The sequence below is a fragment of the Condylura cristata genome, unplaced genomic scaffold (genome assembly GCF_000260355.1).
Source record: "Condylura cristata isolate star-nosed mole 26May11 unplaced genomic scaffold, ConCri1.0 scaffold00009, whole genome shotgun sequence".
Taxonomy (NCBI): Eukaryota; Metazoa; Chordata; class Mammalia; order Eulipotyphla; family Talpidae; genus Condylura; species Condylura cristata.
Window position 1 is genome coordinate 35,473,241 of NW_004567110.1, and position 25,720 is coordinate 35,498,960.

Consider the following 25,720-nt stretch of genomic DNA (forward strand, 5'->3'; position numbering starts at 1 on the left):
GAGAAACACATGTCTTTTGCAACTTGGATGGAGCTGGAAAAGATCATGCTTAGTGAGATAAGCCAGAAAGAAAAGGAAAAATACTGGATGGTTTCTCTCATAGCAGGAGTATAATGGAACAGGCGAGAAAATGATGATAATGATGAACAGCTATATACCAGAGACATTTTGTGGGGGTGGAGTGGGGAATGGGATCAAAAACAGTGGGGGGAAGGAAATGCACTGGACTATGGTGATGGCACATGGGTGATTTGGTGATGGGACACCCAAGGGGATTGCAACTGAGATGGAAAAATGTACAAAAATATGTAAAAATAAACTATTATAAAATTAAAGTATGCTGTTGTGAAACAAGACTCAAAAAAAGTCTAACACTTCCATTTCTTCTGATACATTGTAGTCAACATTGACGTCAATGTAGCTTTCATAATCTTATCAAAATGTATACATAATTGTATATCTGTTTTTTATTATCATATATCAGAAAGTTAAATAATGTAGCAAAATAAATCATGATATTTTATTTTTAGATACTAATTTAAACCTTTTTCCCAATCAACATTTTCATAAGTCTTTTTTTTTTTTAAGATTTATTTATTTGTGCATACAGAGCTGAGGTACAGGCCAGAGGCTCAGGGGCGGCTGGGGAGGAGAACAGGCAGATCCACGAAGTACACTGCTGAGGGGAGCAGCGGGCGCCATGTGGTCACCTCCGGGGTAGGCGGGAATCAAACTCATGCGGAAGCGGCTTTAGATTCTCAGTGCTGTGCTTTAACCCGCTGTGCCACCAGGGAGGACCGATTTTCATTAAGTCTTTTGCCAAATATCCTACCTAATTATTTGGACTTTAACCTAACTAATAATCTTTATAAGTAAAAACAAGATGGGACTATATTGCTAGGAAGGAAGAAACAAGTGTAGGGTAAAAGTATTAGTGGGTACATTAAAGGACTGCCCAAGTTTGGACTCCAAACTTAGAGTCCCACTAAGGAAAGTGACATTTTAGTCCTTGTTAAAATCCACCTTAAAGTGGGCCCTCCCTGGTGGTGCAGTGGGTTAAACCACAGCACTATGAAGCTATCTGTAGCCACTGCAGCATGAGTTTGATCCCAGGCCAGAGAGATGGTGGACCTCCCCTCACCTGCCCAATGCTCCCCACAAGTGTATTTCAGTACATCTGCCTGATCTGCTCCCCTCTGTCCCTGGTGGATCCTCTCACCTACCACCCTTGCACTTTTGGCCTACCACCCAGTTCTTGTATGCAAAAATAAAATTTTAATTATTTATAAACAAATGAAACATTCTTACAAAGTCCAAAAGTGACTAATCTATTAACAGATTAATCTATTGCTGTCATTATAACTGCCCTGAGATATTGATGGCATCTGTTTTATTTCCTTTCTTTTCTTATTCTTTCTTTCTTCTCTCTACCTAGGCTCTGGTCTGCACAGTTTTTCTTTGGCCCTGACTGGCAGAATGCAGAGCTGCAGTTTGCTGACCCTAATTAATAATAACAGCAATATATGTAGCTATATGTAGTCTACCACTAAGTGCAAGACAGCTGAATATATTACAAATGTGATCTTATTTATTCCTCCTAACAGCCTTGTTTTACAGACAGGAGTTATTATATATCCATTTTACAAATGCAGAAATAGGCATACAGAGTTTAAGTAATCTAAACAAGGTCCTACAGATAACAAGTGCCAAAGCAGATTTGAAATCTAGGTATCTGTCTTACCTTGAAGAGTAAAGTAAACATTAAGCCATTAAACATTGAAGTCTTAAACCTGAATTCTAACCCTAATAATATCACTTGTGTAATTTGGTAAGTTAATCAATCCTTTTTCCTCCAGTATAAAAAATTACAATACCACTTGTAGTTGTGGTTGTGAGTACAAAATAAACTAGCACACATCATAATTACCTAGTAGTGTTTGTAGAGCATTGCCATCAGTAATTGCTATACTCTATCTTGTCCTTCCTTCTACTTGATTATCCGTTATACACGCAGTCAGGAAAATTAACTCCAAGGACAAGGGAAAATTATGAATCATCATCAAGAGCAACGTGAAGGGTTGGTTTGTTACTCCACGCATAGATTCAAGTACTACAAAACGAACATAACCGCACTTCCTCCACGCCCCTAGCTGTAGTAAACCCAAAACATTAAGACACGAATTTCTTCTAAGCTGAGCCGGAACAGGAGCTGCTAGCAAAGGTTTCTCACAACTCCTGTTTGCTCCGAAAACACAAGTCACCTTTTCCCTCCCCACCTAGCAGCTTCTGGCCGAACCCTCAGCAGCTCTGTAATGCGCGGTGATCCGCTGGACAGTCACATCACCCAGAGCGTGGCGAGATCTTTTACCTCTCCCGCTTGGCGATGCAGCGATTTCGAGGCGTGTCACCTTCCCCCTGACCGCGGGCTCCACCCGGGGGGCGGGGAGGATGGCCGATCCCGAACACCGCCCTCCCAGGTGAACCAGTGTCAGGCCCAGGAGACGCTTTGCGGCCCAGAAACGAACCCGAAACTCTAGTTCCTCCCCTATGTGTCGGCCAGCCCTGGGCCTCGCCAGGCCACGGATCTGTTAAGCAGAGCTGACCCAGGGCATTCCGCTTGGCCCCGGCCGATCGATCGGAGCCCAGGGTGCACTTCCAACGCTAAGGCCAAGCTGGCACAGCCCTGCGAAGCCTGCGGGCCCAGATTCTCCCAGCCGGAACTCTACACCTCCCCTAGAGGATCGATGGGTTTCGGGGTCCCCGCCACACCCACCCTGAAGCAGGGAGGGGCTCGCACTCACGTTCGGGTCCCGCGGATAGAAGTCAGATAAGCGGTGGAGACCTGACAGGCAAGGTCCGCAGAGTCCTTAGAGCCGCTAGAGCCGTCAGGGATTCACAGGAACCTGGGGGTAGAGGGGCGGAGCGGGGCCCGGCAGGGCGGAGGCGAGGCTCCTCCCACCCCGGCCCCGCAGCCCGCCCTATACTGTCCCATAGGCATCTGCTCTCAGCCTTCAGGCTGATACTTAGAGGACTGCTCAAGGTGATCGCTGGCTTACCCAAAACCCCAAATTGACCTTAAGACGTTAAACTGAGTTATTTGGGGCCTCCTTGGTGGCTCAAGTGGTTAAGTTTTAGCATTATGAAGCTATCGCCAGCAACTGCGGCATGAGTTTGATCCTCGGCCAAGGAGCTAATCCACGTGACACAGACCTCTCCGGTCTCCCCCCACTGCTCCCCTCAGCAGTGTATCTCAGTGGATCTTCCTATTCTGCTACCTACATGGTCTCTGGTGAATCCTGTCACCCTACACCTTTGGTCTACATCCCAATTCTCATACGCAGAAATAAATCTTTAAAATAACTATAAAATGAGTTGTTTGATTCACCAAAAGAAGTTTCCTGAAGTAAAAAAAAAAAAAAAGATATTTGGAAAAAAAAATGGTACTACTGATACATCAGGAAAGGACTCAGCAAAAAAATAGTTCCTAACCATTCTTACTTAGATGGCTTTCAAAATGCACACACCCAGAGTCACTTTGCATTGCTAATTTCATTTAATTCTAACAATTTTGTGATGTATTTATTGCCGTTATCTGGGGGGGAAGGAAATGTGACTGAGAAACTTGAACTTGGTATTTAGCACCTAAAAGTCACAGATTCTAAGTAAACTAATCACCATCCCAAAAAGCCCTGCTTAACTGCTACTTAATGCAGTTTGTAATTAAACAAACCAATAAGAAAAATATTATATTTGGGGCTTCCTTTATGGCACAAAGATACATCACTATGAAGCTATCCACAGCCACTGCAGCACAAATTCAATACCCAGGCAGGGAGGTGACCCACATGGCACAGCAGACCTTTCCAGTCTCACCTGCTGTTCCACTCAGCAGTGTATTTCAGTACATCTGCCTGTTTTGATTCCCACTCTGTTTCTGGTGGATCCACTCACCTCTCTGCCCACATCTCTGGTCTGTACTCCAGCTCTTGTATTCATAAATAAACACAAAACTTAAAAAAAAAATTACATTTGACTGTTTGTAAAATTAGAACTTCTTTCTGCCCAAGGAAAACAGAAACAAAATCAATTTGCAAACACATTGATTAAAAAATATTTTCCACAAGCATGTCAAAGAGTAGTGTCTTTAAGACAAATCAATTATTTAAATTAATTTTTGTACCCCTGAAAAACTGGGGTGTTCGCCCCAGAGGTGAGGTGGGCATGTGTGGGAGGATTCACCAGAACAGAGTGGGTAGCAAAACAGGCAGATTTACTGAAATACACTGCTGAGTGGAGCAAAGGGTGAGACAGGAGAGTTCTTCTGTACCATGTGGATCACCTCCCTGGCCAAGGAACTAACTCGCTTGCAGCGGTGATACCACTGAGACTCCATGGCCACCTAAGAGGCCCCAAATTAATTTTTTTAAATAAAAAACAGGCTAATGATAACTGTAGGTTATAGAAAAAAGATAAATAACGCAAGAAAAACTATCTTTTTCTAACTAAAATGAATTATTTTTAATCCAAAGAAAGTTAAATATTTTAAAAATCATTATACTAGTGTGAGAATGCACTCATTTATTTATTTAACACATTCTGAGTGCCAACTATTGCCAAATTATTGTCCTAGATTTGTGATAAAGTCAGAGAGAAGCTTCTACCCTAGAGAGGGAGAAAAGAATAAGTTATTAAAAAGGAGCTTGATGTTACATAGGCATAAGAACAAGGAAAGCGATACAGAGTGATGTTGTAGATAGGGACTTGGCTCTAATGGGAACCTGTTTTCCTAAATACTTTCTTCAGAAAAAGTATCTCAGATGCTGATATTCTGAGCTTTAGAAAGTAAGAAAGACAGCCATGCAAAAGAATCTGGGGGCTAAGAAATGATAGCAGAAGCAAAGTAGGAACGGATTTGGCAAATTGCAGGCACAGAAATAAGGTCTTTGTGGAAGGAATACAGTGGAAACTGAGAAGTGTTTCATTTCTGATTTTACTAAAAGTTGATTAAAAACAATTTTTATTCTGCTTCTACAACTAAGTGAAAGCCTTCAGACACCACTAATTTAATTGCAAGTTTCAAAATTTTTCAGAATACATAATATCCATACCTAACCTTCACGATCTTTGTCTCCACAAAAATGTGAAGCAGGTAGAGCAGCGAGGAGATGGCTTTATACTTTTGGTACACAGTAAGCATTCTCTCACTTACGTACAACAAGTCCTCACTTAACACCTGGAGAGGTTCTTGGAAACTTTGACTTTAAGTAAAATATAAAACAAAAAAATATTTTACCATAGACTAAATACAAAGATTTGATTCCCCCAGTATATTTTCGTTGATTAAAAAAAAAAAATCATCAAACTTCTAAACAAAGACACCAAACACTTCTAATATTAAACAATCATTTGTATTCAATCATTCATTCACTTCCTAACCAACTTAACCTTGTTCTCAGTTCCAAATGGCTGGAGCCAGCCCCACACAATTTGAGGTGCTGGGAGGGAAACTTTCCATCCCTGATGCACTCAGAGCCCCACACTCATTCACTCAGACTGGGGCAATTTAAACATAATGTATATACATCTTTGGATGTGGGAGGAAAATAGAGAACTGGAAAATTACTCACTCAGATGTAGGAAGAATGTGCAAACTGCACACACTCCCCAGGTAGGAGTCGGCTTTGTTTCTCTTCATCAATATTTTAAAATAATGTTTTTAAAAAAAGATTTATTTAGGCCCTCCCTGGTGGCGCAGCGGGTTAAAGCACTGCATTGAGAAGCTAAAGCCACTTCCGCATGAGTTCAATCCCCGCCTGCCCCGGAGGTGACTACATGGCCCGGCAGACCTCTCCTGACCGGCCCTCTGCTCCCCTCAGCAGTGTACTTGGTTGATCTGCCTGTTCTGCTCCCCGCTCTGTCTCTGGTGAATCCTGTCACCCTCAGCATCTCTGGCCTGTACCCCAGTTCTGTACAAATAAATAAATAAATCTTTAAAAAAAAAAGATTTATTTATTTAAGCATACAGAACTGGGGTACAGGCCAGTGGTACAGGGGCAGTGAGAGCCTTTCCCAGAGACAGAAGGGGGAGCAGAATAGGGAGATCAATGAATCACACTGCTGAGGGGAACAGCAGGCAGGTCTGGAGAAGTCTGCTGCGCCATATGGGTCACCTCTGGGGTGGGGATCTAACTCATGCTTAAGTAGCTTTGGCTTCTTAGTTTTGTGCTTTAACCCACTGTGCCACCAGGGAGGGTCCTAAAAAGAATATTTTTGAAGGAAACATAATTATTTGAAGACCAGTTGTATATGTAGTGCTATAGATATTCAATATACTTCATTAATTTTCTCCATAAACTAGAGTCTAACTTCTATTCTACTTTCTTCTTTTTCATTGGCCCAACTATCCAACATTTAATAAATGTATATTATGTATCAGACATAATGAAATTCTAGAAATAAAAGAACAAATAAGAGTGTGACACATCAGGTAGACATTTAAATGTATGTTAAAATGTGTGAGACAAACACTTCTAATATTAAACAATGTTCTTCCATATTTTCAACCTCACTGGTCTCCTTCATCTCTTTGTCTTTTGATAATCATATTCCCAGCTTTTAAATACTGGAAAACCCCCAACACATAGTTCTTGTACCTTTAATCACATTCTAAGTTACTGTTCAACTGGTCTTATAGCTTTGAAATCCATCTATATTCTGAAGGCTACTAAGCTTTCAAACACTGAAACTTCAGATTTCGTTTCCTATAATACTTGGATGTCTGCTACTCCACAACAGATTCAACAATTGTAGTCACTTAAACCAGAAATTGTCTATTATCACTCATAACTTCTATGATTTAGGATTTAGGAATGGCTTAGCTGAGCAATTCTGACTCATCATCTTCCAAGTTGTTACAGTCAGGTAGTAGGCAGGGTTGAAGTCACTTCACCAGGCTGGACAATATACTTCCAGGACAGCTTACTTACATATGAATGTGGGTGTTGTTGGTAGACCTCAGTTCCTCTGCATGTGGCCCTCTTTATAGGGTGGCACAACTGATGGCTACATTATAGGGCAAACAATCCAAGAGATCAAGACAGTAAGTTCAATGACTTTTATGAATTAGCCTCAGAAGTTGCATACCAACATCTTGGCAGTTTTCTATTGGTGAAATAGGCCAGTCTTGATTTAATGTGAAAGGAGATTCCACAAAGGGGTAAATCCTTGAGGTAAGTGTTGTAGGGAAGAATTGTGGGTAGGCCAGAGGTGAGAGGGTGACAGATTTTATCAGATACCTAGTACAGAACAGAAAAGGCAGATTTATTGAAATACACTGCACAGAGAAGCAGCAGGAGAGACAGGATAGGTCCTTTGCTGCTCTCTTTTATAATTTTCACAGGCTTTTCAAGTAGTTTAGGTTAGTTAGTGCTGGAATATATGGTCTTGGGCACCCACCTTTGAGGTAGAATGAGTCCTGATGCTGCTTCCTGCTTCCACATTTGTATTCAAAAAGATCAATCAGTATTATCAACTGGTTCCTATAGCAACCTAATCATTTCCCTTTATTCAGGACTTCCAAACCTTCCTTCTGGGCAATGGCTAGGGGCCTAGTTTTCAACTTCATTAAATGATATCCCCAAAGTAAAGATTATTGGGTGCCTTTTCGGAGGCTGGCCACAATAAACGTCTAATTGTTATAGAGCAGGGGGAGAGCACCACTGAAGCCCCAAACCTGTCTGCTCTAAGTAGGTTCTGCCATCCGCCGCAACAAGACAAAACATATAAAACTTTAATGAAAAGGGACTTTAATACAGTGAATATACAATACGGACACAAAGAATATAACTTCTAAATCAAACACCTGAAGTTTCCCATCCCCTCGTGGGCAAAAGTCAACCCAAAAGGGATTGGCCCAAAGCAAGGCCTGAAAGTCCTCCACAAGCCAAAAGCATCTTCTGGCCGGGACCCATGGAAAAGGGTCAGAAATGGCCAGACAAGTCTGGGAGCAAAATCAAAATAAAAATAAACACTGCCATAGTCACCTCTCTACAGGTATCTCACCCACATCTGCCTTAACCAGTCCAGGGTCAGGAAATAAGCCCGGTTTCTTCATCACATGCTTGCTGCTCCATGTGGCTTCTTCAAGTCTCCTTCTTGTTCTCCATCCAGCTTCCTTCTCTTCTTTTCTGATTCCTTCTCTTTTCTTCTCTGCTCAGCTCCACCCTCCTTCTGGGTGGGGCAGGGAACCTGAAACTTCCCCTTTTCCTAGGGACTACCCTGTTACATAATAAGCATTTGAAACTTAGCATATACAGATGCAACTTCCCTATCTTCCTTCATAGGTATCCCTCCCACTCTCTATCTCAAGAGAGGGCAAAAAAAAAGAATTTTGGATCAAATACTTTGTAGTCTTGGAGTCATGTTGACTCTTTTCTCTTATGCCCATCACCATGTTGTCTGGTCTGTTAGCTAATTCTGTCAAATCTACCTTCAAAATCTAACCAGATTCTGGCATGGCAGACCTCTCCTATCTAGCGCACTGCTCCCCTCAGCATTGTACTTTGTCTGTCTACATGTTCTGCTCCCCACACTATCTCTGGTGAATCCTCTCACTACCCCTGCACCTCTGGCCTGCACCCCAGTTCTGTAAGCATAAATAAATACATCTTTAAAAAAATTAAAAAAAAATTAACCAGATTTTGTGCACTCATCTTACAATAATTTCTTTCTAAATTACTGTAATTCATTAGTAACTTCTTCCCTACATGCGCCTCTTCATTCTAAAGATGATCAAAAGGATCTATTAAAATTAAGTTAGATAATGTCATACGAAGGGAAAAAGTTAAAATTTTTACAGCTGCCTGCAAGGTTCTGCATTTGTAGGTCTGTTATAGGGCACCTTAATTCAGAGGGAGGCACCCCTGAAGCCCCAAAACCTGCCTGCTCTAAGTGGGTTCTGCCATCCGCCGCAACAAGACAAAACATATAAAGCTTTAATGAAAAGTGACTTTAATACAGTGAATATACAATATGGAACACAAAGAATATAACTTCTAAATCAAACACCGGAAGTTACCCATTCCCTCGTGGGCAAAAGTCAACCCAAAAGGGATTGGCCCAAAGCAAGGCCTGAAAGCCTGCCACAAGACTAAAGCACCTTCTGGCAGGGACCCATGGAAAAGGGTCAGAAATGGCCAGATAAATCTGAGAGGAAAAGAGCAAAATCAAAATCAATATAAACACTGCCATGTTCACCTCCCTACAGGTATCTCACCCACATCTGCCTTAACCAGTCCAGGGTCAGGAAACAAGCCCGGTTTCTTCATCACATGCTTGCTGCTCCATGTGGCTTCCTCGTGTCTCTGTCTTTTTCTCCATCTGGCCTCCTTCTCTCTTCTCTCTCCTTTTTCTCTTCTCAGTTCCACCCTCCTTCTGGGTGGGGCAGGGAACCTGGAACTTCCCTTCTCCTAGGGACCACCCAGTTACAGGTCTACATGTCCTCTCTGATCTCATTTCTTCATTGTCTCTTCTTTGTTCATTATATTCCATCACATGGACTTACCTTTTCAAGAAAGATGCCCTTTGCTTTCCCTGTTCAGGCCATCTCATGCTCTTTTCCCTCTGCATGTTGTGCTTGACCCCATAAGACACTCTAAAGCCTCTTTTCCTTGGATGTGTATTCAAATAGCCTCCTTAGTGATGTGTTCTCTGGCAATCACCCTATTTAAAACTGAAGTGCCTGAACAGAAATCCACTGTATGCCATTTCCTGCTTTATTTTCCCCTTTAGCATTTACCATCTCTATTCTTTTACTTATCTTGTTTGCTGACTATCTTTCCTAAATTAGAATATACATTCATCTAGGAATTGTTCTGCTTACTGCATCTAAAAGAGTATCAGGCAAATCATAGATATGCAACAAATGTTTGTTGAATGAATAAATTAATTGTGCCAGGCAATTATAGACAAAAATCAGAAATAGTCTTAATATTACAGTATAGCAGGGATATACATTATCAATTCTTTTTAACTCTATGTAACAGATAATCTATAGTGGAGTGGGTGGTGAACCGGGGAGGGTGCCAAAAGAGTTGAAAGGGAAGGAATCCTGAAAGCAAGTATCATCAGGAAGGAGGATCTGAGGCTCACTATGTTACAGGGCAGGGGGAGGGACACCCCTGAACCCCAAACCTGCCTATTCTAAACAGGTTCTGCCATTCGTCCCCATCAAGACAAAACATATAAGACCTTTAATGGAAAGGAACTACAATGCAATTAGTGCACAATACAGAAAAGACAACAAATATAGTTTCTAAATCAAACACCCAAAGTTACCCATCCCCTCGTGGGTAAAAGTCCACCCAAAAGGGACTGGCCTAATGCAAGGCCTGAAAGTCCGCCACAAGTCTAAAGCACTTTTCCAGCAGGGACCCATGAAAATGGGTCGGAAATGGCCAGATAAGTCTGGGAGGGTGTTGGGAGTGACCAAATGCGGAGATTTATTGAGGGACTGGAATGAGGGCAGTAATAAATCAGGCCTTGCATCCAAAGGTGATAAGGCAGTAATAAATTGGGACTTGCATCCAATTAACAGGGTCTTGCATCTGTGATGGGACTAGATAAAGGTGATAAGGAACTGGGCCTCACATCAAGGGACATAGTGATCAGTCACCCCTTTGGAATTTGAGTTTAAAATCTATATAAGAGACCCTTCCCCCCATAGGGGTGGCAGTAGCTGCGGACCCTACACAGGGCACTGTCTCAGCTGCTCTCCGAGAGCAATAAATTGTTCAGCCTTTCTGCCTCCCGTCTTTCTTTCTTGCAGCCAGTCACAGAAGTTGAGACAAAACAGAGGAAAAGAACAAAATCGAAATCAAGACAAATGCTGCTGTTATTAACCTCCTTTGGGTATCTTGTCCACATCTGTTGCAGCCAGTCCAGACCAAGAAACAGAAGGAAGCTTCTTCACATGTCTCTCTGCTCCATGTCCTCCCTCGGGTTTCCTTCCAGCTCTTCATCCTGCTTCCTTCCTCTTTAGTCTCCTCTCTAGGTTTTTCTCCTCCCAGCTCAGCTCCACCCTCCTTTGGGTGGGGCAAGGAACCTGGATGAGAGGATTCACTACAGACAGGGTGGGGAGCAAACAGGTAGCTTGACTGAAATACACTGCTGAGAGGCGCAGCTGGCCAGTGGGAGAAGGCTGCAGCTTTATACGGATTAGCACCCTGGCTGGGCTCAAACTCATGCAGCAATAGCTGAGGATGGCGGCAGAAACTTAGTCCCTTTGTGCCACCAGAAAGGCCCAATCATTTTTTCTTGCATGCTCAAATTTAGGGTCTATTTTCGAGCATTCAATTCTATTCTGGGACGCCCCTGTATTGACACCATAATAGATTCCCAGAGAATAAGAGCAGAAGTCAGCCAGTGGCCACAAGGGAATCCACTCAGCGCTCCCTTCACTGGGCGCAGACGCGGAAGGAGACTAAAGCCCAGCCAATCCCGGTATTTCCCACGCCTACATCCCGCGGACCGGAAGCGCTGGAGCGGAAGTGTCGGCCAGGGGGCGGGCGCAGACGCTGTTCTGTGCGGAAGGGCCGGGCGCTGACTGCCTGCGCTCCTCCGGGCGTTCCGAAGGTTGAAGGGTCGGCGGGAGAGTTGTGAGTCATGGCCTTCGGCGCGCGACTTTCGCGCTTGCTGCATTTGGGATTTCCTGCCGTCCGGGGACCTCGGCTCCCGTCGGATGCTGCTGGCAGCCTTGGGCGAAGCGGTGCTTGGCTTCTCCGTGGCTTTGAGGTACTTCCCGCTCCCACTTCCTTCTACCGCACAGCGTTCGGGCTTCCCCCTTCTCCTCCAGGCTGGACTGCCCAGTGTTACCCTAGGGAGTGTGGTGAGCTGAGGCTGGAACTCGGGTCTTAGTGCCTGGAGCGCTTCTAGGGAGCACCATCCACATGGTCCCCTTCCTTTCGCAAGCCTCCTTTCGTTTTGAAAACTGGGGTCACTAGAGCAGTAAGTCCCGCCCATTCCTCCTCCTCAGAAAAACTTTCCCCTTCCTGTGTGAAAACAGTTACATTAAATGTAGGGGAAACCTTGACCTCTTTGAAATAATTTTCACTTTTGGAGTTGCCAGATACGGATTAATAGTGTCGTTAGTAGAGGTTGTCAGTTCGCTAAACTTTGAGAATTCGGATGTGGTTTTGAAAAATCCTATGTTGGAACATAGGAAACAGATTTCGAACCAAGTAGGATTTAAAAAATTGAGTAGTTTATTCCTCTGAGGATGTCCGCATGTGGGATGGTAATCCCAGTTGGGTTCCTAATTAGGTTGTTTGTTCGTAATCTTGATTTATCTCTGCAAGGTGATGTGATGTGGTGGTGAGAGTGGTCATTAGTGTATTTGATAGTTCATTTGAACTAAGTGTTTATTTTAATCTCACATTTTGGACTGCCTGTTATCTTCGAAATTGTTAGTAGGGTTTGTGATGAGGGGGAAAAAAAGAGGAGATGAACAGATGTAATCACTTTACTCTAGTTTATATCCAAACGAGGTGTTGGCTGACACAGGCAAAGGTGTGCGAGTATTGTAAAACTAAGTAGCATTATCAGATTTCCAAATTAGAATGTTACTGAATTTAAATTTTTCTAGACTTTACTCAGTCTAATGTCAATTAAGTTGAATTGGAGGTGTTTTATTTTCCACATTTCCAGACAGGGGGGGCTACTTTTGAGTGGCTGAAGCAGATTTCGCCCTTCTTTTATAATTTGTGATCTATGTTATGAAACATCTGTATTAGAACATTTATTTTCCAACGCATTTGTACTTGTATGAAGTTTCTGTTCTAAGCGCTGGGGATATCATCTACATGAGAGAATGAACGCCATGTTAGGAAAAGAGAAGCAAAATACTCTTAACCTGAAGAAGGGATGGGAAGGAAAAGGTGTGAACAATTAAGATATGAGATCTAAAAAGTGATAACTAGGTAAAGGGGTGTATAAGGATAAAAGAATATTACAGTAGAGAGATGATGTAAACACTGAGGTAAAAAAAAAAAAAAATAGTATTTTTAGCAACTGAAAGAATATCCTAAATCTGGAATGGAAGAATACACTGAAATAAGCAAAGGCTGAAAAGTCAGGCAAGTAACAGTTTATTAGTTATTTTTTTAAGTTCACTCCTGTGGCTGTAAGCCAAATTTTGTTACTTACCAGGAGGGCTTCTCCTGCTGCCTCATAACAGTAGCTAAATTCATCCAAGGCAGGCAAGCAAATCAAAGAGAACATACAAGAGAATTTCAAAGTTACATTCATTTTATAACCTAATCATGGAAGTAACATCCCTTCACTTGGAGTTTCCTGTGCCTTAGCAGGGAGTCCCTAAGACTAGTCTACATTTAAGGGGAAAGGATTACACAAGGGAGGGAGTATCAGAAAGAGGGGATCATTGGGACCATTTTAGAGGCTGTTTGTCACAACCACATTCTAAAAACCTTGTTAAAATTGTTAAGTATTTCTGATTTTATTCTACACATTATAGAAAATCATGAAATAGTTTTAAACGGGATTCATGTGATTACATTTGCACTTAGAAATAAATAATGTCAATAATGGCTATGGCAGAGTGGGAGATGGAGATCAGATAAGAGGCCCATTGCTATAAAGAACAGTTGAGAAATATGGTTTGAACTTTAATGATAGTTATGGAAATGGAAGTAAGTTGATGCATTTAAGGGATATTAGGCATATAAAATTGTCATACCTAAAAGATTCCTTTGATGTGGGAGTTGAAGATTCTCAGGTTTCTGGCTAGAACAGTAAGATGAACCGTGGTGCTATTGACTAGGCTTAGAACTACAGAAAAAGATTTGGGGAAAGGGTAAGATGTATTGAACTAAATTAGTCAAATGTGAAGAAATAGATTGCCATCTTGACATGTGGAATAGACAGTAGTTTAAAAAATAATGTTTAACTTTGATATCTCAGCCAGAGTTAATAGGTTCAGGAGGCCTCAGCATACAGGTGTAAATGATGACATGGAAGAGGTAGAAAGTATTTAATAGGCAAGTCAATAACCAGATCTCTGTCATAAAGGAAGTCTAACCTTTAAGAGAGGAGCTGGCAGTTAGGAGGCAAAACAGGAGATGATGGTAACACATTCTTTCCATCTAGTGGTCGGCTTATAGTTTTTAAGTCTTGCTAACTCCAAATGTAGTATAATCACTGTTGAAGCAAAGACATACTTAAGAAAGAGGCTGTTGCTTTTGTTTAACAAAAATTTGTGCTTGATTTTAGCTGTATTTAAATATATATAAATAAAAAATGTCTACTGAAAAGTTGAGAAATGTGACTAATGGGAGTTGTGATGTCAGGTGAAGCCTTTTTTGATTGATGAAGGGCAAATCCAGGTTTCTTTGAAAGGGAATATCACAGCTTATAAAGATAGTTTTTATATTGATGGGAATGAATCAACAGAAAGGGAGAAAAATGACACTATATGAAAGGGAAAACTTTTTTAAAAAGATTTATCTATTTATGCAAAGAAGAACTAGGGTATAGGCCAGAAATATGTGTGGGGGAGGGTGAAGGGATTCACCAAAGACAGAGTAGGGAACAGAACAGGCAGATTGGTTGAAATACACGGCTGAGGGGAACAGCGGGCAGGTCAGGAGAGTTCTGCCACTCCATGTTGGTCACCTCCCTGGCCAGGAATTAAACTGATACTACATTGGCTTCCAATAGCTGCATAGTGATATACTTTAATCAGTTGTTCCACCAGAGAGGGCTGGGAAAAATACGTTATAAGAGAAAGTGAAAAATTGCTGAAGCTTAATTCATTTATTCTTTGCCACTCATCTGAGACTCTGGACATAATGAAAATTAATTTCTAAATCCATTTAAATATTCTCTTTATTCTTTATGAACTATGAGTTACATGTGCCACTTTTGAAGATAATCTTTACCTAAAACCATGTACATGTTTTATGTTTAGTACTGACCACATTTGATCTTCACAAAGATTTATTTTTACTTCTTATTGGTATCTCATTTTAGTTCATACAATTAGGATATACATGCCTTCTCAAATAAAATGTAGATTTCTAATCTGTCACTTATCAGTGTCTATACCACATGTAGATAGGCAACCACTTAACTCATTGTGATTTTTTAAAAGTGATAAGCCACCACTTACTGTTAGCCATCACCATTAAAAAAAAAATTGTGTATGTATACAGACTGGGGTACAAACCAGAGGTGCAAGGGCAGTAAGAGGATTCACCAGTGACAGAGTGGGGGCAGAATAGGCATATTGATGAAGTACACTGCTGTGGGGAGCAGCAGGCGAGATAGGAGAGGTCTGCTGCACCCTTTGGATCACCTCTGGGGCTGGGAATTGAACTCGCGCTGAAGCAGCTGTCACTAGCTTGAAGTGCTGCGTCCTAATAGGTTGCACCACCAGGGAGGACCACCATTACCAATTTTTTTAAGAATTTTAAGACTGTGTTCTTCCATGAAGAATTTTGTGAAGTAATTTTGAGCTTCCGATATTCCTGTCTATTACTGATAGCTTTGGGATGAAAGAATACTGATCTTTTTGACTTGGAGTAGTTCTTTCCAATATCTAAGTTTTGTTAACCAATCATAATTGTTTCTGTAGGTGATGGGAAACCCAAGTGCTTTTAAAAGAAGTCTTTTATTCTCAGCCATATCTTATGTGGGTTTTGGAACTTATCAACTCATTTCTCAGTCTGCTGTGGTTCATGCAACAGCCAAAGGTAAACCTGAACTGTTAAACATCGTAAAAATTTAGTCATGTTTGTTATAACTTACTTATTATTTTTTTTTAAAGATTTACTTATTCATACAGAACTGGGGTACAGGCCAGAGATGTACAAGGTGAGTGGATTCACCAGGGACATAGTGGGGAGCAGAACAGACAGATTGACAAAGTACACTGAGCAGCGGGCAGGTCAGGAGAGATCTGCCACGCCATGTGGAGCTCCTCCGGGGCAGGCAGGATCGAACTCTTGCATAAGTGGCTTAAGTTTCATAGAGCAGTGCTTTAACCTGCTGCGCCACCAGGGAGGGCCCATAACTTACTTATTTTTAATAATGAATTACTTCTGGTAAACTAGTCTAGCCATTGTTACAGGCTAGTAGGCTACAATATGTTTTACTTTTCTCTACTTGTCTGGTAGACACAGATACACACAATACATGTGTAATAGCAACTAGAACTTCCATGAGAAATACTCCATTGATCAGTTTATAAGACTTGTGGGGTAAGAATTTTTTAAAAATTTTTTAAGGGGCTGTTGGGTGGAGGGAATAAACGAATACACCACAGAGACTATTTCTGGCCCATAAATCCTTATATTTATACTATGGGTTTTTATAGAAAGTTGATCTCTATGATATAGTGATTTATTTTGTTTCTTTAATACTGGATTATAGATTTTTTGGTTTGGTTAAGAAAGTCCAAGTAATTTGAAAAAGAACTATTTTATTTACAAACAAAATGTAATTTACTACTAGTATATATCAGATAACTAATTGAAAAGTAGTGTGAGTCCATATTCCTTTTTTTTTTTTTTTTAGATTTATTTATGCATACAGATCTGGGTTATAGGCGAGATGTTCAGGGGAGGTTAGAGGATTCACCAGAGACAGCGTGGGGGCAGAATAGGCAGATTGACAAAGTACACTGCTGAGGGGAGCAACGGGTGGGTCAGAAGAGGTCTGCCTCCCCATGCGGGTCACTTCCGGGGTCAGGGATTGAACTTGCACTGAAGCAGTAGTGGCTATCATGTAGTGCTGCATTTTAACCTGTTGTCCACCAGGGAGGTCGTAGAGTCCATAATTTTTTTTTTTTTTTAAAGATTTATTTATTTGTGCATACAGAACTGGGGTACAGGCCAGAGGTTCAGAGGCGGTGAGAGGCTTCACCAGAGACTGAGTAGGGGGCAGAACAGGCAGATTGACGAAGCACACTGCTGAGGGGAGCAGCGGGTGGGCCAGGAGAGGTCTGCCATGCCATGTGGTCACCTCTGGGGAAGGTGGGAATAGAACTCTTGCGGAAGAGGCTTTAGATTCTCAGTGCTGTGCTTTAACCCGCTCGCCACCAGGGAGGGCCCGAGAGTCCATAATTCTAATTTGGTAAACATAGGTTGACTTGCCATATTTTAACAGTTAAGTTTAGTTTAAGCAGTTGTATAGGTAGATGGAGCCAAATCTTAAGTATATTGGAGAAAAACTAATTTATGGGGTAAGATTTTTTTCTCATCAACCCCACTTTTTATCACCAAAGAGAAGGTGAATGGGGGGAAGGAGAGACTTGATTTTAGTTACTAAGTTCTGGTAATGAATTTGAGAATTAGCTAAAAATTACTCTCTCTACTTATTTACTACTATTCTTTTAAAAGGCAGATAATTGAGAACCACTGTATTCTTTATCTCTTTTTGATCTATCATTTTCATGAAAGACAGCAGAGGACTTGGTTTTATCCCTCACTCAGTCATGTATTTTGGAAAGTAGCTACATTTCAGCTTTTTAAAGCCCATAAGCTTTCACCATAATATTCAGTCTCACAGTGACCACCCTGTAAGGTAGTTAGAACAACATGATTTTTTGAAAAGCTCACCAAGTTAGTTTTTTTTTAAAGTGGAAGCATTAGAACAGATATATGGACTCTTCATGTCTACCACAATTTTAGTTTGCTTTAGCACCATTTCATTACAGAAGTTTTCAGAAATTATTGTAAAGATTTAGTGTGTCCTATAGCAACAAAATAATAGTACTTTGAAAGGCAAAGCCAAAATTACTGCTCATACTGCATAATTTCTATAAATGTCTTAATGACAGCACATTAACACATTTTCACTAAATTAAAAATAATCTTTTATAGTTAAGGTCCTAGGTCCCTGTGAGGCCTTGACACCACTGTAGTTGTGGTGTGTGTGTTTGTGTGGGATGTGCATGAGAAGGCATCAAGCCAACTGTTTTCCTTCCTTTTCCTCTTCAGTGAGTTTTCATGTGATTTTCTCCCTTGAGCCCCTAAGTGAGAAGTCATATACTGGGTCTGTGGAGTTCTGTGACTAACTAGAGAGTAGGTACTATAGGAATAAAATTCCTTTGCCCTGAGATGATTGTTCTTTCCATGTGACTTGCATTCCACTCCTGGTTCTTTACTCCACTTTCCAAAATGGCCACTTTCAAGTGTGAACTTGAGAAGATAAAATTAGCCATCATGAGATCTCCATTATAGGAATTGAATTGCTTTGTGTGGCCTGTGCTATAAGCATCTTGAGAGTGATGAACTTACCTTTGTGGATGTTGATGAAGGTAAACTGAAGTGTGGGACTATAGATCTTTAGCACTGCAGCCTTTCCATGAAAATGTCAAATGCTTCCTGTAATGATTACCATTTCCCTGCAGACTCTTACCTGGTGCACAGCAGGTGCACACCCAAGAAAAGAAAAAATATACCTTGATAAATGAAGTGTATCCATTTGTGAAAGTAATGATTTCCAATGTAATCCAGTTACAGATCCTGTCACAAGCTGAGAGTTATTTCCAAGCCAGTGGATTGCTTAGCTTGCATAATTTGGAAGTTGAATGCATGAGCACTGCCCATTTCCATTTATTTTCTTTTTTCTTTTGTTTTTGTACATTTCCATTTCTTTATTGTACAATGACTTGCTATCCACTCTTTAAGCTGCCATGGACGGATCCTTGGAAGCAAGGAGACTAAGGTCTACCTGTGTGGACCTTCTCAAGAATCAGAAATCCGATATAGGAACTGATAAAGAATCTGAGTAGTAAGAAAATACCCAAAAAGAATTGATTTCCTGTGGCTATGAGAAGGATCATATGAAAAAGTATATTCATTGGGCCTTTGGCCTTTCAGTACCGGGTTTGAAGAATCTTAGGAGAGTGTATCCACTTTTCCCATAAGAGAGAGCCTTTAAGGAATCAATCAGTGTTCTTCTATTCTGGGAAGAATGGTATTGCAAATTTTATGCAAGTAAAGTAACTTTTGAATAGGAGATTCATTTGAAAAGGAATGCAGGTAATCTTAGGGAAATTTCAAAACAAGCTCAGGCTTTAACATTGTATAAAGCTGCCATTCTGAAATTATTGAGGAAGGGATAGCAGATACAGTGTTTTATGTCTTTTATTTAGCCCTCTTGCCTTTTTATTTAATATTCACATGTTGGATTATACTTTTTATAGTTACTAAGTGCCTGTGTGAAAGATGGTTATGATACCTCTGATGTTCAAATGCTGGTCTTGTAAATATATATATAGTTGCCACTTGGGCTAAAAGAATGTATGATTTTATAGATTCTTTTATTTTAGTATATACTAATTCCCTCAGTCTGGCTTATATACTATGTTCGTTTATATGACATAAAAATGTTGTAAGTGAATAAAAATTGCAAATACACATAAATTAATTCTGTGTTAATTCCAATCCTAACACTCAATAAAATCGATTTCAAGGTGCAATTTATTCTGAAAAGTTTATTGTTTTTATTATAGATTTTAATGAAAACTTCCTTATATTTTAGAACTTGTCTGAATTTTAAGAACTCAGTTTGAGCTCTTAAAAAGTTAATAAAAATAGTGCATTACTACTTAGCTTGTCTTCATTTTCTCTTGCTTTATTAAGACAAATATGGGGCCCTCCCAGGTGGTGCAGTGGGTTAAAGTGAAGCACTGAGAAGCTATCAGCAGCTGCTTTGGCATAAGTTTGACCCTAGACCAGGGAAGTAACCCACATGAAATGACAGCCCTCTCCTGACCCACCTGCTGCTCCCCTCAGCAGTGTATTTCAGGAGATCTTCCTGTTCTGCTCTCCACTCAGTCACTGGTGAACCTTCTCACTGCCTCCACACCTCTGTCCTATACCCCCTTTCTGTTTGCTTAGATAAATAAATCTTTAAAAAAAAAAAAAAGACAAATATGACCTCACATTGGAAACTAGTTGACTGGCAAGGTCATATAATTTGTTTGTAAAGCTGTTGGCTGTACTTTTCAAACATTGATTACTTAAAATTTTTTTTTTTTTAAAGATTTATTTTTATTTGTGCATACAGAACTGGGGTACAGGCCAGAGGCTCAGGGGCAGCGAGAGGCTTCACCAGAGACAGAGTGGGGAGCAGAACAGGCAGATCGATGAAGTACACTGCTGAGGGGAGCAGCGGGCGGGTCAGGAGAGGTCTGCCACGCCATGTGGTCACCTCTGGGGCAGGCGGGAATCAAACTCATGCGGAAGCGGCTTTAGATTCTCAGTGCTGTGCTTTAACCCGCTGCGCCACCAGGGAGGGCCATTGATTACTTAAAATTTTTTTAAAAAAAATTTATTCATGCATACAAGACCTGGGGTGGCAGGTGAGAGGATTCACCTGAGACAGAGTGGGGAGCAGAACAGGCAGATGTACTGAAATACACTGCTGATGGGATTAGCGGACACAGGCCGGGGCTGTCTTTTCTGTGCCATGTATGTCACCTCCATGACTGGGGATTGAACTTCTGCTGCAGTGGCTGCCAATAGCTTCATAGTGATGAAACTTAAACCTTTCCATCACCAGGGAGGCCCAACACCAACATGATATTGATGAAATATAATAACTTGTGGTATAGTTATATTTTCTAATTCAGCAGACTATTTTTCAGTCTGCTGACATTTTCCTTCACTGTGTAAAAACTTCTAATTTATTTCCCTTGCCATTTGGGTTGAGCACATTTCTTTCATTGATGTCATGGAATGATTCACTTACGTTTTCTATATATTTTAAGATTTGGGGTCTGGAATCCATTTTAAATTAATTTTTATGTGGACTTAAGGAGTGATCCACTTTTTTTTTTTTTAGGGATATATTTATGCATGCAGAACTGGGGTGCAGGGCAGAGGTGCAATGGCTGCAAAAGGATTCAACAGAAACATAGTGGGGAACAGAATGGGCAGATTGACAAAGTACACTGCTGAGAGGAGCAGAGGGCAAGACAATTGAGGTCTGCTGGTTCATCTCTCTGGCCAGGGATTAAACTGATGCTGAAGTGGCTTTGGTTGGCTTAATAGTACTGTGCTTTAATCCGTTGGGCCACCTGGGAGGGCCTGAAAGTGATCCACTTTGATTCAGTTAGATGTCAATTCACTTTTCTGTCATCTTTTGTTAAAGAGATTTTCCTTTCTCTAGTGTATGGTTTTGGCTCCATTATCATAAATTAGATGTTGATATGTATGTATATAGATTTATTTCTGGGTTCTTGATTCAATTCCATTCATATCTATGTCTGTTTTTATTCTAATATAATACTGTTAATTGCTGTTGCTTATAATATAGTTTAAAATTAAGGAACATGAAAAAAATTAAGGAGCATGCTTTCATTTTCCTTTTTTCTCAAAATTGCATGTTAGCAGTCATTTTGATGTAATCCATTCTCACAGGTGTATAATAGATTTTCATTTTAAAATTATTTCTTTAAAATTTGGATCTCTTTAAGAGCTATAACCTAATATAGTCATAGTACTTTTTTTTTAAATTTATTTATGTTACAGAACTGAGGTACAGGCTAGAGGTGTGGTAGGTGAGAGGATTCACTGAGACAGGTTGGGGAGCAACTGGCAGGTCTGGAGAGGTCTGCCACTCCATGTAGATCAGCTTCCTGCTGGGGATAGAACTCTTAGTGCAGTGCTTTAACCCACTGTGCCACCAGGAAGAGCCCTTGTAGTACTTTTGTGTGATTGAAAGTACATTTGCAAAATGTCAAAAAAAATAAAAGTTAAGTGTCCACTTAAAAGTTTTTCATATATCACTTCTCTTGTCTCTTTTTAATACCTTTATTTTCTCTTTCTTGTTGAATCTAAGGAGCTGAGTGCCACACTGTTGTTCACATGTTCCTTTGTATTATTACAGGGGATTTTTAGAGGCAGTGATTCCAGTGATGCTGAGACATAGTATTCTTAGTGTAAAAGCTATACCTAGAAAATTGTCCATGTAAAAATTTTTTTCTTTAATTTTAATTTTAACTTACTTTTTATTAAATAATAATTTATTTTTACATCATTTTATGCCTTTTCCCATCTCAGTTGTAATCCCTGTGGGCTCCCCATTACTAAATCACCCATGTGCCATCACCGTAGTCCAATGCACTTCCCCCCACTTTTTGATCCCGTTCCTCACTCCACTCCTGTAAAATGTCTCTGGTATATAGCTGTTCATCATTATTTTTCTCACCTGGTCCTTTATACTCCTGCGATAAGTAAAACCATCTGGTATTTTTTCTTTTCTGGCTTGAAAAATAGTGCATATTTTATACTTTGAATCTTATATAGACCGACCTCAGAAATAGAGCTCTTTTGTTTCAGAGTGTATTTCATTCTTTTTCAATTACCTCTTACATTTAAGAGTATACTTAGTGAGAAAAACTGGAAGACTAAAGTGTACTAACTGGTATGTCACATCATTGACATTTCAAGGGACACATACTAAGAATCATTACAGTGTTGCACATTTTAGACTAAAGATTTCAAAGTACAGTTGTAGGTGAATGAATCAGTTCATCTTGCGATATTTATTCATTACTTACTAAAAAGTACTTTAAAAGTTTAGTCCATCTTATAAACTGTGGTCTCTTTACATCAGTAACATAGCTTATTTTAAAATGTTTTCAGGACAAGTGCAGAGCTTAAACGAGTTAAAAAATACAACCGATTTACAGATACATGAGTGGCCTACACGCTCCAACCCTAGTCCTCTAAGTCTGTAGTATCAGAGTAAGTGTGCTTTTTCCTTATACACTGAACACTGTATAATTTTAGAAATTTGTGTTTAAAATAAAAAAAAATATTTAAAGCATAGCTAATGCTCCTATGTATAATTCCTATGTATAATAGATTAAGAACAATAATATCTAAGGGAGTTGCATAAAAATCTGAATAATATTAAATATAATTTTGCTGCTTTGTACTATGTATACATTCAGATATGCCATATATTTATTATATTAGTTTTTTGCTACTGTTGTAACATCACAAACTTTGTGACTTTAAGACAACACAAATTTTCTCACAGTCTTATAGTTCAGAATTCTAAAATGGATTCCACTGGGCTAGGCTTGACTCTGTTTTCCCTTTTTCCCCCCTCCAGCTCCAGAGGCTTTTCTCATTCCTTGACTGAAGATCTCTTTATTTTCATAGGCAATGTCATTTACTCTGACCATGTTCCATTGCCATCTCCTCGTTTTCTTCAGCTATCCCCCTTTTCCACTTTTAAGGATACTTGTGGTTATTTTTAACTGGACTGTTTAACAATCCAAGATAATTTCTTATTTTAAGATTAGGTAAATAGCATCCTAATTTCATTTATAAACTTAATTCCCCTTTGCCACTTAACCAAGCTTTTTCACAGGTTTCCAGAAGTAAGATGTGGACATTCTGCCTACCACGAGGGTTGAGGTGACTACTCAACTCCCTTTACTAATCTCTGTGTTTTAATTCTCAAACATGGAGAATCAGCCATTGATTAGATATAGACTATTTAATAAAGTGGAGCTGAGTCATTAAACTGTCATGTAAATATTAAACTTGGTAGTACCTAGCAAGGTAGAAATAGTAGGATGATTGAGGGCAAAAATATTGAAGTTTAGTGTTTCTTTGCTATTGTCATTTAATGCTTCTTAAACTAGTATAAATACGATGATGTTATTTAATAAAAATTATTTTGCTTTGTATAAATGTGTCATAAATTGGTGAGTTTTGGTTATCTAGATTTTAAGTTTTCAAAAACTTAAAAAATAACTTTTAATGCAAGTTATTAGAGTTTACCAAGGTAAATAATGAAACATGTTGTAATGTTTGTATATATGTATGTCAAAGTAAAACAGGGTTATAGAAGACAAGTGTTTGTTCCTTAGTAGTAATTGGAATATCCTGACATTCAGACTTTTCTCTCAATAACTAGTCAGCCTTTATAGCACTGCACTGTATTTTGTAGTAATGCATAAATTAGTTAACAAATTGGAGCATAACACCAATGAGGTAAAATTCTGTTTCTCCACTTTGTTAATTTCTTGTAAGTTTTTGATGACTTATGTGACTTTTTCCATAACAACATTTGTTTAAGTTAGATCATAAAGAGAACCTAGTAAAAAGTATGATTTAGTTTGCAAATTAATATGTTTCAATGTTGTAAGTAGGTATATCACTTTCTGTAATACTAGTAGTAGCAGTAACAAAGACTGTGTAGAGGGCATGTATACCATTTATTCTTCATAGGAAATCACTTTTTTCACCTTTAAATGTGTCATTTCAGTCTACATTCAGTCAGAATAAGTTCTCCAATTTTAAAATTTTTCCATGTCACTTTTGTGTAATTCTACAGTACTTAAATCAGATTCTTCTGAATTTTTGATCTTTATAGGTGACTTCTGTAGCTTTTGCATGCATAAAAAAGTGTTAGAATTATTATCTGGTTCGGGAAGACCTACTTATTTCTTTTTTATTTTATAGTTTTTAGGGTTGAAGAAATCCTGGAGCAAGCGGACTACTTGTATGAAAGTGGAGAAACAGAAAAACTTTATCAGTTGCTAACCCAATACAAAGAAAGGTGGGCAGTATATGATAGACTTGGGTTTGCAATTTCTATTGTTTAACAAAATGATTGTTGGTGCTAAAATAGTTCATAGATTTTTTTTTTAAAGACAATTACAACTAAAGAGAGATTGACAGAATACAATAATACTGTTGGATTTTAATAATTCACTTAACAACTGTGGAAGAGCAGTAAGAAAGAATAAGGAAGCAGTGGCTTTAAATGAAGAAATAAGTCAAATAAATCTAGTAGATATGTACAGAATAGTCAAACCTCAAACTGTTACGTACACATTTTTTTCCTAATGTACGTAGAACATATTGAAGAATTGACTGTATATTAGAATACAAGCCCATGTTTTATAAAAACTACAAAGATCAAAATCATACCAAGTCCTCTCTCTAACCATTATGCCATAAAACTAGAAATTAACTCTTTAAAAAAACGCAGGAAAAATTATGAAAACAATGAGGTTTAATAATGTCCTACTTAATAGCTATTGAGTAAGCGAAAAGTAGAGAAAATTTAAAAATACATTAAGTGCAAATAAAAATGAAGATGCAAACTGTCAGTCTCTATGGGACACAGCAAAGATGGTCTTAAGAATGATAACTGCAGTGTAGACCCACATTAAGAACCAATAAAAATCCGAAATAAAAAGTCTAGTACTATACCTCATTTTTGTTAAGAAATATTTGATAATGCCAGATTAAAGGGAATTTAAGGTTTTTAGTTTTTTCCCAGATGTGTTTACTATTTGATCTAATAGCCACTTATTTTATGTAATTATATTTAAATGACAGCTCTTCAAGGAGTTTTAATGGCCATACTGGAAATGTACATCATCATGGCACATTCAAAAAAATTTGAGATAACATTAATCATTTATTCATAAACAAATATCTTTCATATAATAGATTGTTCATATGACTTAGTGTGTTAGGTACTGTATGTGAGCTAGGAAGATAGCACTGTTTTATAGAGCATGACTCTGTCAACAAAGCGTGTGTATTTTATGGTACTGTTTGGATTAATTAGAGTTATCTGAAGCACATTACCAGTGAGATCAAGCTTCAATTTATATGTTGATTTTTATTTTTATTACTCTTTTTAAAAAGATTTATTTATTTAT

The 25,720-nt window shown here is 39.3% G+C and overlaps 2 protein-coding genes across 3 annotated transcripts in view; one reads left to right on the forward strand and one right to left on the reverse strand.

Moving 5' to 3' along the window:
- Nucleotides 1-2,907, reverse strand: part of CPNE3 (copine III) — a 39,116-nt gene extending 36,209 nt beyond the window's left edge. Inside the window, exon 1 of the mRNA XM_012723025.1 lies at nucleotides 2,802-2,907. The gene's annotated coding sequence lies outside the window, so the exon portion shown is untranslated. The remainder of the gene's footprint in view (nucleotides 1-2,801) is intronic.
- Nucleotides 2,908-11,506: 8,599 nt separating this feature from the next.
- RMDN1 (regulator of microtubule dynamics 1) overlaps nucleotides 11,507-25,720 on the forward strand; it is a 30,809-nt gene continuing 16,595 nt past the window's right edge. For both annotated transcript variants that reach the window (XM_004680017.2, XM_012722970.1), the window contains exons 1-3: nucleotides 11,507-11,790; nucleotides 15,647-15,764; nucleotides 24,507-24,603. In XM_004680017.2, coding sequence (XP_004680074.1) covers nucleotides 11,662-11,790; nucleotides 15,647-15,764; nucleotides 24,507-24,603 — 344 coding nt within the window. In that variant the 5' untranslated portion in view covers nucleotides 11,507-11,661. The remainder of the gene's footprint in view (nucleotides 11,791-15,646; nucleotides 15,765-24,506; nucleotides 24,604-25,720) is intronic.